This window comes from Neovison vison, chromosome 2 (assembly GCF_020171115.1).
Source record: "Neovison vison isolate M4711 chromosome 2, ASM_NN_V1, whole genome shotgun sequence".
In the NCBI taxonomy this organism is placed as follows: Eukaryota; Metazoa; Chordata; class Mammalia; order Carnivora; family Mustelidae; genus Neogale; species Neogale vison.
In genome coordinates this window covers 107652061-107665663 of record NC_058092.1, presented here as the reverse complement: position 1 = coordinate 107665663, position 13603 = coordinate 107652061, and the positions used below count along the sequence as shown (strand labels likewise).

The 13603-nt window shown below is 41.4% G+C and overlaps 1 protein-coding gene across 6 annotated transcripts in view; it reads right to left on the bottom strand.

The window, feature by feature from the left end:
- The window catches only part of PIP5K1A (phosphatidylinositol-4-phosphate 5-kinase type 1 alpha), a 39768-nt gene extending 29768 nt beyond the window's left edge, over window positions 1-10000 (bottom strand). For 4 of the 6 annotated variants that reach the window (XM_044239203.1, XM_044239209.1, XM_044239204.1 and 1 more), the window contains exon 1: window positions 9500-9999. In XM_044239203.1, coding sequence (XP_044095138.1) covers window positions 9500-9581 — 82 coding nt within the window. In that variant the 5' untranslated portion in view covers window positions 9582-9999. Of the gene's footprint in view, window positions 1-9499 lie in introns of all 6 variants that reach the window. The other 2 variants (XM_044239207.1, XM_044239208.1) reach the window with 1 other exon arrangement.
- Between the last annotated feature and the right edge of the window lie 3603 nt (window positions 10001-13603).

Sequence of the window (13603 nt, the reverse complement as noted above, 5' to 3'; positions counted from 1 at the left end):
ATACATGTACAATTTTACCCAGAAGTGGGAATTTATTCTAAAGAAACAATCAGTGGACAAAAATATACATACAAAGTTACTTACTGCAGCACTGTATATAAAAACTATTATTGGATAGATACCGTAACTAGAAAAAATCTAAATGAACAAAGGGAGATTGGTGACATAAATCTAGTCATAAAATGGAACATATAAACCATTATTTTAATGTATATTTATGGATAGGACATAAAAAAATGTAAAAAAAAATTACATAGTACCATATTTTTGTAAAAACTTATCTACAAATTCACTTATGTTATTTATACACATTGAAAAGGTCCAAATAAATCATATATCAAAATGTTTAACTAACTACCTTGAATAGTGGAATTAGACTGAGTTAGTAATTTTAAATATCTATTTTTCCTTATCCATGTAAATTTTATATAAAAATAATTACATCAATAATTTAGTAATTAAGGAAAAGAGATACACAGGGCTGACTTTATTGTGCTCTTTGCGGTATGCTCCATTTTCCCCAGTAAACCACTACTTGACAGCCCCACATATATAGACCGCGATCACTCCTACCCCACACATTAACTCAAGCTCATTACAATCATATTAAGCTGCTGCAGAGAAACACTAGAAGAAAAAAATGTAAAAAGACAATGTCCAGAATGCTGCTGACAATCCTGAGCTACAAATACGCATGACTCCTCTACACTCACTCTCTTTCTCTACCATATATTATTCTGAGATGTTTGTACAACCTGAAACAAAACTTCATCAGCACGTATGAGATGCTCCCTGAAGAGGTTTATCTTTCATGTCCTCCAGAATATCAATATTCTCCTATAAAACGGGGATACTAATTTCAGCTTATCTACTGGATACCTAGCCCTGAAAAATATAAAAAATCTATCTGCTAAATTGTGAAAATAACCTGGGAAATCTTTAATGTTATGAAAATAATTTCAAAGCAGCTGAACCAGTCAAGGGCCAAAATGGCAACAACCCAATTGATCCTTGCTAAAATACAATGATGAATCATCATACCACGTCACAGAGTATTTTTCTGAGTAACTCTGTCCTAGTCTTAAGGAAGCAAACCATTTTGGTCCTTGGCCCCACCCTAAAGTGTGTTTCTGATTAAAAAGATACTGGAGGGGCTAGTTTCTTGGCAAAACACCACTGTGACTCTCCATACATTTGCTTGCTACTACTGAACTACAGGACATTAAGATTCACTACTGAGGAGAAGGAAGAAATGCAGAGGAAGGGGAAAATCATTAATATAATTCTGAGACGTATAAAAAAGGCAAACTTCAGAGGGGTAAATGAGTTGGCTTTAAAAGAGATAACTGAAATAAAGATATTTCCAAACTGTAAAAACCTCTGATATAAGAGTTGTCCCCCCCTCCCCGCAGTGTGTGGAACAAAACAGAGTTGGCCTTAATACCAGAGCCTCTCCCGGCACTTTCAGAGCAGAAGCATTTCCGTCAGAGATGAAATGACATCATCCACCCGATGAGAAACTAAGAGGCAGTGTGTGAATGACTTCAATGTTTGAAGTACACATATAATTTGGGGATGCTAGAGGCTGGCCGGATGTGCATTCCTCAGACAACTCGAGTTTGCCTGGGCAGGTTGTAAAGAAGCAATCCCAAAGACACAGCTCAATACTACTGCATACAAATGTGTCTGTAATACCTACACAGAGCACAAAGCGATATAAGCAGACCTTTGGGAAACAAAATGCTAAATCTCAGGAGTTCTCTTGGTTGATCAGACTGAGAGTCAGAGGGTTTAAGAGAAAAAAACAAAAACAAAAAATAACCCCCAATCAAAGCAAAACCCCACACAAAACAAAACACAAACACAGCCCAGTTATCTGCTGCACTATTTGAAGCAATCTCTTCGGTCCTTGTTACCTTGAGATACTGAAAACCATTTTAAGCATACCCCTGCAGGTAGGGGGCACAATATGTTCTTCAAATGAAAATACTTAGAAATGTGTGAAATATCAGTCCACCCCTTGAGAAGTACTCAAAAACTTAGTGTTTAGAAACAAAAAAGGACCATTACTATACCCTCAATAAGGACTAAACTAAGCCGATTAAGATAACCAAGCCACAGCCCAGAGAAAAACTGCATTTTGTTTCCTAGCAACTGTCAAGTTTTCCTAAGGATCTTCTAGGAAAAAGTCAGAAAGACAAAGATGCTCCTAGAAGCAAAAGCTCAAAAACACAAAGGAGTCTGATCTACCAGTCCTGGGGTCACCTCAGATAACAGCCAACTGTTAAGCAGCAAGGAATGAGCCACAAGTTTACTAAGACTCACCCCCCCTTTTTTTTAAACTAAGACTCATCTTGATAACATACAGCCTCAATGCAACACCTCTGCCACTACTAACAAGCTCCCTGAACCTGTTTCCAAATTTAATTAAAATATCTCTGTATTTCCCTCTTGATAAACTTTTGCTTCTGCAAGGCGAATTTCTTTCTTTCTTTTTTTTTAAAAGATCTTATTTATTTGTCAGAGAGAGAGAGAGAGAACACAAGCAGGGGGAGCAGCAGTTAGAGTGAGAGGCAAGCAGAGAGAGAAGCAGACGCCCCGCTGAGCAGGGAGCCCAATGAAGGACTCAATCCTTCTCAGAACTCTGAGATCATAACCTGAGCCAAAGGCAGATGCTCAACCAAGTGAACCACCCAGGCGTCCCTACAAGGCAAATTTCATGGTTCTCAGGCCTCAAATATGTATCTCTTGGCCCTAAAACTTTGAAAACGGCGGTGTGGGGGGAGGTCTTCTTTAAAAGACCTCAGCCTCGAGGCGCTTGAGTGGCTCGGTTGGTTAAGCCTCTGACCTTGGCTCAGGTTGTGATCCCAGGACCCTGGGATGGAAGCCCCACATCTCCTGCTTCTCCTTCTTCATCTACCTGCTGCTCTACCTACTTGTACTCTTTCTCTCTTTCTCTCCCTCTCTCTCTCTGTCAAATAAATAAATAAAATCTTTTAAAAAATGGGGAAAAAAAAAAAAGAAAGAAAAGACCTGAGTCTCAGGACACCTGGGTGGCTCAGCTGGTTAAGTCTCTAACTTTGCTCAGGTCATGATCCCAAGGTCTGGGATAGAGTTCTGTGTCGGGTCCCCTGCTCAGTGGAGAGCCTGCTTCTCCCTCTCTCTCTTTCCTGCTCCCCCTGCTTGTACTCTCTCTCACTGACAACTAAATAAATAATATCTTTTAAAAAATGAATAAATAAAAGACCTGAGTCTCTTGGATACGCCATCCCATGGACAAGAAATATTCGAGATTTCTTGGCAGATTGCCACCTCTTATTTCCAAATCTGGCTCTATCTATCCTGAAAAAGCAATGACTCTTGCTGGATTGGAATGTACATGTTTCAGCAGAGAAAGTCTAATTTTAATGTTATCACAATGAACATTAATTGCCCAACAATGCACTTCAAGACAATTACAAGGAAAATCAGAGATACGTCACTTTTCCATCATCTCTTTTATACACATTCTTATTTTTTTTTTAAAGATTTTATTTATTTATTTGACAGAGAGAGATCACAAGTAGGCAGAGAGGCAGGCAGAGAGAGAGGAGGAAGCAGGCTCCCTGCCAAGCAGAGAGCCCGATGCGGGACTCGATCCCAGGACCCTGAGATCATGACCTGAGCCGAAGGCAGCGGCTTAACCCACTGAGCCACCCAGGCGCCCTATACACATTCTTATAAACGAAAATTTGAAGTTCACCAGGCTGTTTACGTACACTGTGCACAGGAAAGCTACTCTGCTCTAGCTAATTATGTATCCTAAAAAAAAACCCTCTTCCCATTCTCTCCCTACAACTTCCTTTGATTACCTTCCCTTAGCCTACTTCCCATTAACATCACTGATCCTTTGGTATACTGTTTATTCTGGGTTACTTCCATATTACTTGGTTAAGTACATAAAGCAAATAATAAGATATATTGTACTCCCTACAAGGAACCTGCCCTCCTTGCTTTTTGCCAAAGTCTTGCTCAGATTCATCAGGAAGAAACCTTTTCTGGAATCAGATGATTGCCAATTAATACGTATTGTCTACAGGGGTGCCTGATCTGGCTGGTTGTCAGTACAGCATGCAACTCTTGATCTTTTAAGTTAGTGACCCATGCTGTGTGCAGAGGTTACTTAAAAATAAAAGCTTTAAACTAAAATATCTATTGTTGACAGTCATTACAAACAAAGAGACTGGAATTTCATAGGAGGACAAAGAAAAATGACAAAGTTTAAAAAAATACAGAGGTTGAGCAAAAAAGGTTCACTTCAAATAGTAAACAATAAAAAGAACGATGGATGCTTATAGAAGATGTGAACAAAACCAACTAACACATACTTAGAAACTAAACAGTGCTCTTTTGATAGGAAAGGGTGGAGAAGTGAAGTGCAATAGAGGAAATGGGCTAGGAAGGGATTTCCTCTAGGAAATACCATCAGGCCAACAGTCTCTCTGAGACTGAATAGTGGGCTGGGGTTTGGAACACAGAAAAAGAGATTCCCTCTACCAGGCTATCAGAAAATAGCATACTTCCTGAAGTATACTTTTATTCATGATCAAGAAATACACCCAGGAAAAAGAAGAAATTAACAACTTTGCTCTTGCTTTATATCTAGTCAGAACACCCAAAAATTCTTGGAAAGAAAATATACAGCTTAAAGAATAAAATAACCACCTTCCTTCTTTATCCCCAGTTCTGTCTTTGGCCTGGTGTTATCTCTGTTGTTCACTACACCGGCTACAGTTTCCACTATATCATCAGAGAAAAACAGACTAATAAAACATGTAATAACTAGTAGTTGGCACCTGTTTGAGCCAAGTTATGAATCAGAAGACTTTTACATCAACCCAGAACTGCACACAGAAACTAACAAGCAAAACATATTATTTTGATATCCAAAGCTAACTTATCAGTGCATTACTACCAATTACTATCAGGTACTGGATACTTAGTAAGTCTATATAATCATGCTTGACGAGGCTTGGGCAGCCATGGCAGAAATAAATGGTTAATCAGAGGTGCCTGGGTGGCTCAGTCAGTTGAGCCTCTGGCTCTTCGTTTTGGCTCACGTCATGATCCTGGGGTCCTGGAATTCAGCCTGGCCTCAGGCTCTGAGTTCAGTACGTTCTGCGCAGATTCTGCTTAAGATTCTCTCCTCCCTCTGCTCCCACCCCCTGCTTGTGTGCACACTGTACTCTCTCACTTTCTCTCAAATAAATAAAATCTTTTTCAATAATTAAAAAAAGATAAATGCTTAATCAAAAACAAAGACATTCTGGAGTCAGTTTTCTGGCAAAAAAAAAAAAAAAGTGTCAATACCCCCATGTAAAAAACAAACAGAAACCTCTCTCCCTACTTATAAAATGTCGTCCAAAATGGTACCTGGTGATATTCTAACTGCATGATATTCTGTTCTATTTTTACATTTCCAAATTTCAGTTTCTCACTCTAGTAAAGTGACTTAAATTGTTATTACTTTTCACTAGTATGGAAGAAGGGAAGGGAAAAGGATCAGCCTACTAATGTTTTACACCAGATACAAAGAATACAGACCAAAAAAACTACAAAACCTCTACCACTTGGTGTTATCAAATTGGAGCATAATTTACTGGTGAAGCTCTTCTAGAAAGAACAAAACCACCAGAATCAGGGACTGATGAGCCTGGCCCTATGATATGGTCCCAAATAAAAATGCTTCAGTCCTGTGTCCTCTGGGGTTGCCCACAGTAGTTAAGTAAAATACAGTCAGAAAGGAGCTGTAAAGTTACTTCCAAATCATTTGTGCTCATGATAAAATCATATAGGTAAAGGGTGACAATTTCAGAAATGTTCTGGTCTGAAGTAAAAAGCAACTACAGGTTTATGATCTTCTAATGTTTCAGGTGCTTTTTCCTTAGGAGGGGAATCACATGTGACTTTATCAAACAGCTCTTATTTCAGAAGAGCTTTAGCATTCTAATTTTACTTTTTAACTCCTTCAAACTTCAAATCAAGTCTCCCAAAGTCTTCACTCCCTCCCTGAGGCTAAAAAAAAAAAGACTCAGTAGCTGATTTCAGTAGCTCTCTTTTTCTTAAGATTGTATTGATTTGTATTTTTGGGGTGCCTGGGTGGCTCAGTCATTAAGTGTCTGGCTGCAGTCCAGGTCATGATCCCAGAGTCCTGGGATCAAGCCCCATCAGGCTCCCTGCTCGGTGGGAAGCTTGCTTCTCCCTCTCCCATCCCCCCCACTTGTTTTCTCTCTCTGTCTCTGACAGAATAATAAAAATTTTAAAAAATTTAAAAAAAAAAGATTTAATTTTTAAGTAATCTCTACACAGCAATGTGGGGTTTGAACTTACAACCCTAAGATTGAGTCACATGCTCTACCAACTGAGCCAACCAGGCGCCCTTGAATTTCAAGATCTTGATAAACTAGGCCAGTTACAGATAGGGAAACAGACTCTTTGCACACTGGTATGACAGATGGTCATACTGTCATCAGCACCTCTTCAGGGCTAATTTTATTTTTAAGATGTCACTGTCCAAATAATGAGGATGGGGGAGAAAGCAAAAGAAGGAATAAATTTCCTTTACACACCTAACAGCTGAGACTGGATGGCAAACTGCATCAGTTTTTATTAACAAAGTATAAGAACAAACACATGATGATGACTTCTGTAAGGCTGATACTCATTTATAACTGCCTCCCCCCAAATCCAAACATGGTAATTACTCCAATGGGAAAAGATGTCAAACATCTCTTAGAACATATGGTTTGATCTACCATCTGTATTTCAATTGTCAGCAGTATAAAAGACCAGCTTACTGTTGCCTTAATGGTGAAAACATCTAGACAGTAACAACTGTTCTAAATAATCTGTCCTTACTAATTTGAAAGCCAAAAGATTTTGAGCCTCCAAAGGTTATGAGTGGCTTATCTAAAAGATCAATCTGTCCCTGAACACTAACATTCTTATATTGAATCTATTTTCAACATTGCCAAAGAATCTTGTCTTTAGGATTTCAGAGTTTCACCAAATTTAAATGAATTAAGCTAAACACCTCAGAACAGTAAGCTGGTTTTAGAATGGTTACACACACACACACACGCACACACACACACACCCCTCCCTACCCTGAATTTCTACAAGGCCAGCCTTCTTGCCTTTAACAATTTAGGAAACCATAAACCATCACTCATTCCTGTCAATGTCTTAATTCCCCTGGTACCATCCAGATACAGCAACACTCACCTCCAGTCACAAATACAACACATAAAAAAATATAAAAACAAATAAACCCCATTTTTAATAGCCTTTTTTGGATCAAAATCAAATATTCTATTCTCTTCAATCATAACCTTAAAATTAATTATTTTACTAAATTAAATTTACTAAGACCAAACTTAAGTGAAAGTGCAGACACACAAATAAAGTCAACACTGTGTATTTGGACACAAAAATCCCATCAGGTTTTCAGAAATATTTAATTTGTCTTAACTTCTTAATACAACTGCTTCAATAACTGTCAAAGGAACAAAGAGGGTAGCTGCAAAAAACAAAAGTAAAAATAGGAATCTAAAACTATTTTTAGATATTTTTTATACCTTGACTTCTCATATGAACGCATCAGAGTCAAGGAGCTGTAAAGTCCACTGAAACCTATTAATTTTATTTTCTCAGGAAAACACAACAGGACCAAAACATTTATGCAATCTGAATTATTAACTGCCAACCCTAGGATCTGGCAGAAAAACATAAAAAAAAATACCATACGGTGACATCTAAAAAAGATAGAAGAACTATCTGAAGCAGGAGCAGAGAAGGAAGAGGAGAAAAATGTATCAGTAAGTAACAAAGAACTATTTCCTTTACTCCTAAATCTGTCCACAAGGCCAGTACTTCCATTAGATAGATACTGAATCAAATTTTGGGATATAAACACATGGCTTTTAAGGTTAACCTAGTTTCTAATAGAACACGTAACTTGATAGTTAAGTTTAATGTCTACACACAACCATTGTTCTTTCTGCACCGGGGGAAGGAGAAAAGGTTTTAAATGAAGAACTACTCTATAAAAAAAATCTGTCACTTTACTTCATTCTTCACACTTAGAATGCAACATGAGTTGATCTGGTCCTTTAATGCTTTTACAGGAAAGGCAAAAATCACCTCTCAAGAAACTAAAAATAGATGCACATAAATAAAACTGCAGCTTATGAAGAAGGTATCTGTGACGATATAGTGGTACCCAACCCAGCTGAAATACGAAAGGTAGAACCTTCTATATAGCCAATTCAAAAGGCAAGGATGACATCCCAGGCCTAAGGAAATTCATCTCAAGTACAGCATCCATCATCTGAAAGTCTCTCCTGCTCACAGTTTAGAAGCAACAGTCACTATGGAACACCAGACATTTCTGATGGAAGCTCTGGAACAGTTTCTGACTCAATCTCCACCCCCTCCCCACACTTATACACATTTTTCCTCCTACACACAATCTGTTGCTTTTCTTGTGGCTCCTCCGCAGTCCCTCAATCTCCAATAGTTTCTAACTACTTTGAGCTATGTTCACTGGCTCCATTCTCCAAGTGCCAATTTCCTGATACAGCCTAAACATTCTTCCAGTCCATTTCCTATTATGCAATATTCTCCCACAGCACGTAGAACCACCTCCCCCAACCACACCATCCGTCCCAGGCCTAATTCCCAACATAACCTCTCTCACCCTGTAATGCATCATTCCACCTTCTCCATCTGTTTTTAGGGTCTTTTTTCCACTTTCCTTCAAAACGTTCCATTCCTTCCCAAAAGTGGGCAGTCTAGAAATGGGAATCACCGAAGTAGGGTGTTTGATATAACATATATGTGTGTACAAATGCGTGCGCGTGGCGGGGGGGGGGGCATTAAGTGAGAAGGAATGACGTATGAAGGGGAGTCTCTAAGGAAAAAGAGGTCTCAAATAACTCCCACCCCCAACAAAATCCACAATTCCCTAACTCCACAGCAAACTGAAAGCAAGCGTCACTTAACTCTTAAACATGTTTCAACTCCATGGCTTCTCTCCCACAGGTTCATCCAATTAACCCCATAATCAACTTGGGTTCCACCTGCCTTTCACACTCATTCCTCTACTTATGAAGCCTCCATTTATTTTAGTTTTGTCCGTTCCTTTCGATTTCTCTTCTGTTTCCCTCCCACCTCCACCTCCAAGTCTCCATCCCCTCCTAACCCTACTACTTCAAGTCCTCAATTCGGTCTCCTGAAGACAGTGTTTTTGACAGTCACCCTTTCCTCACCAAATCCATCCTTTCCTCAGACTCCCCGTGCCCGCTCAGAAAGCCCTCCTATTTGAAAGCCCGGCCTCGGTCCTCCTTACCGGCAGCTCCTCGGACATCCCCAGTTACAGGTGCCCTCCCAGGTCTAGCTCTCGTTCCCATCGCACCAGCAGTCCTCAGACCCCTGCCCACGCCCCACCCTCCCTGATTACCTGAGGAAGAGGCGCCGGAAGAGACCGCGGGATCCAAGGCTGAAACCCCGGCAGCCGACGGCCCAGAGGAGGACGACGCCATCTTGGCAGCCCCCTCCCCCTCAGCGGCCTCGCTCCCCTTCAATCGGGCTCTTCCTCTTCTCCGAATCGAATCTTCTCCACGTCTCTTCACAGAACCCGCGTTCTGCGGGCCGCCTCCCTGTCCCCTCCGGGGCCTCTCTCAGACTCGTCCGGCCGGGTAGTGAAACAGCTCAGGGCCGCACCATTTGGCTGGCATAGGGGAGAATTCCTGTCTCGCACCCCTCCGCAACTCTGACCGCTCTCGCGGGAGCTTCTTAATCCCCTTTCACAAGAGAATACGCTCGCTCAGTCCGCTGAACCTAACCACACCTAAAGAAATAAAAGGGCGTGAAAAGTCCCAACGGAACAAACCCTCCCACCCCTCCTCCCTAGCCACAGCCTGTTTATCGCCCAACCCCACCGCTCCACTCTGGGTGGCTAGGGAAATCCGGGAACTGCGCATGCGCTTAACCTCTCCAGCGTTTCAGCCCTCTCGACTGGGCAGAAAAGGTGGCCCCTGAGAGCCAATAGGGGAGGCTGCTACTGGTCATATGATACGGGCTCCCCACGCCCTAACGAATCCACCCGTCGAAGACAAGCCCTTCCCGACTGTAGACCGTCCCTACGGTGGCTCAGTGGGTCAATTTATATTCCGCTCTGTGAAAGGACCCCGTTGAATTGCCGGAGCTCCGGATAAGTGAGTCTACTCTGCCGGCCCTCAATTTTAGAGCCCAGCGAAGAACTCCCTACAAAAGCACTCTTTGTCGAGACAAAGATATTAAGCACGCAAATATCACAAAACATCACATGCGACTAAGTATTCTTCCGGCTTTACTGCTTTGTTTACTGTAACGTGCTCGGCAGTCTTGCCTGCCTCTGAATGACATTCAAAACAGGTCTACACTTGCCTCAAACGCAGCCCTGGGCACACTTACGGAATGCAGTAAGTATTTGATAAATGAATGAACGAAGACCTGTCAGAAAGGGCTATGGAAAGCAGTCAGACCATATCACAGTCTTCCCGCCATCCAAGCAAGCCCTTAGCTCTTTAACTGTTAATCTGTGCACCAAAGGGCATGGAGACACAATGAATTACCCATTCTAGTCTAGTATGTGGACTAACACTACTCAGTTTTAACAAAGTACCCTAGAGATTGTGAACCTAGGTAGGGATCTTAAGACCTCTCTCTCCTTGATCAGACTGTAAGCAAAGACTGTTTCATTCTTATATTTCCAGCTTCTCCCATCTGTGACTCTGCACATGGTAGAGGCTTAATAATTATTTGTGGAATTAATAAATGAAGAGAAATGGGGGGGTGTCTCGCTTTTGTAGCGCCCTCTATCCGGGTGTCTTCCCGATTCTAGAAAGGGAACCTAGGACTGGAAAGCCCAGACTTATCGCTGCCTTCTACCTCTCGCAAATCAAGATAAAAATAATTGTTTCCCTGCTGCCACCTGCTGGATTATTCATATTCCTTTAGATGCTGAAGGTAGACAAACTTCACTTGATTGGATTGACATTTCATCCCATAGTAATGGAATTGTGTGACACTTAAGTATTTTACAATTGCAGCCAACTAAACAGGTGGGGGCACACTGTCTAGCATAGGATTTCACTCAGATCGTCAATAAATATTTGTTGAATAAATTATCCTTGTTTTCATAAAAGCATGGAGCTGCTACCATTTCCTGAGTTATTTTAGAAATCATCTGGTGTAGATATAAAGCTGTTTCTGCTTTTAGAATTGGAAAGAGACCAAGAAAGTCCTGATTGACAAGGCAGTAGGTCAAACGGGGGGATGTTCTCCCTGGAATTTGATCAGCGAATTTGATTTCAGCCATCCTGAAAAGAGGAGATCCCTGTTTTGTAGCCTCTTACGGATATTTATTTCTCTTTATGTACCAGAAAATGGCTACTATTACTCCTACTACCTTGTATTATGTCAGACTGTTTACTAGTTTGTCTCCCTCCTAAGATTGAACATTTCAGGGCAAAGATTACATCTTATCCATTTTTAGATCTCAAGCCTCTAAAATACTGCCTGGCACAAAGTAAGTGTATAATATGTGTCTCCTGAATATGTGAATGGCTGAATGCAAAATTCAAAAAGTGGGGCTAGGGGTGTCTCCCATCTTTTCTCCCATACTTTGTCTCTGTGGAGACAGAAAATTTGTTCTCCACTCCCACTCCAATCCCTGGGGTGTCCTCTGAGTCATAGAACCACTCTTACCCAGTAACATTCCTGGCATAGCAGAACTGGGGTGACGTGGCAGGGTGTGGAAGCAGAGGCAAAGCAGGACATGTTGGCTTGGTGCCCCCAAGGAAATTGAGAAGGGAGTTCACCAATATATATTTTGCAAAAGCAGAGCAAACTGGCAATCTGAAAATAGGGTCCATATACAAACTTAACAGATATAATGTGCTTGTGTGCCACACACACACACACACACACACACAGAGCTTTATTAAAGTGACTTTCATGTCTCATAACAGTTCCTAAAGTCGGAATGGAGGGGCTAGAGGCAAGTAAGATCAACCTAGATGGGTAAGAGGATGGGTATCTTATTCATTCAATAGTCATTCATTAATTCATTCATTGAATTGACATTAATTAGCTCCAACTATATCCTAGGCACTATGAGAGTTCCTGGTATACACAGAGGAAGATAAAGTCCATGCCCTCAAAAGGTCACAGGCTAATAAAGCATACATATAAATTATTAGGATAAAATGTAATAGCTGCCATCATAGAGTACATACAGTTGCTATGGTTTGACAACCACATTTTCAGTGTAAAAGATGGGGAAAGAAGTTGACAAAGGGTCTTGAAAATACCACAGACTGTATGAGATTAAAACTACTCTGGAGAATGGAGGAGGCATGATCTCCATGGTTATGGGCAGAGTTATGGAATGCAGTAAATATTTGATAAGTAAATGAATTAAGACCTGTCAGAAAGGGCCATGGAAAGCAGTCAGACCATATCACAGGGCCAGGAAGCGAGGTGGGTGAGTGAGAAGACTTCCCCATCTTACAGAACCAGAATTTTGCCAGGTATATAAGATAGGGAAAGAATCCTCAGGAGAAGGAAAAGCACGCAGGCACGACAGAGAATTGGGAAGTGATGCTGGGATAGGATAGGGAAGGAGGTAAGCCTAGAAAGACAGGGAGAGGCCAAATTATTAAGGATTTTGAATGCCATGTTAGTAGTAGTTACCACCTTCTAACCATCTATGTGCTTACTAAATCCTGTGTGAAGCAGTTTACAAGGAGTATATCTCTTATCCTTTTCAACAACTTTATTTATATAATAATATTTGTTTCAGGAGTAAGGCCTGTGATTCATCAGTCTTACACAATACACAGTGCTCACAACACATACCCTCCCCAATGTCCATCACCCTATCCCTATCCCAGCCACCCTATCCCCTCACTCATTTTTTTTTAAGATTTTATTTATTTATTTGACAGAGAGAGATCACAAGTAGGCAGAGAGGCAGGCAGAGAGAGAGAGAGGAGGAAGCAGGCTCCCTGTCGAGCAGAGAGCCCGATGTGGGACTCGATCCCACGACCCCGAGATCACGACCCGAGCCGATGGCAGCGGCTCAACCCACTGAGCCACCCAGGTGCCCCCCCCACTCCTTTTTCAACAACTTTAAAAAAAGTAGATATATTTTTTTAAGATTTTATTTATTTGACAGAGAGACAGATCACAAAGAGGCAGAGCAGCCGTCAGAGAGAGAGAGAGAGAGAGAGAGAAGGGGAAGCAGGCTTCCTAGTGAGCAGGGAGCCCAATGCAGGGCTCGATCCCAGGACCCTGAGATCATGACGTAAGCCGAAGGCAGAGGCTTTAACCCACTGAGCCCCCCAGGCGCCCCTAAAAAGTAGATATTATTAGTTCCATTTTATTATTTTTCTTAAGTAGGCTCCAGGCCCAAGTGGGGCTTGAACTCACGACCCCTGATATCAAGAGTCCCATGCTCTATCCACTGAGCTAGCCGATACCCCTAGTTGCACTTCTACAGATGAGAAAACCGAGATTC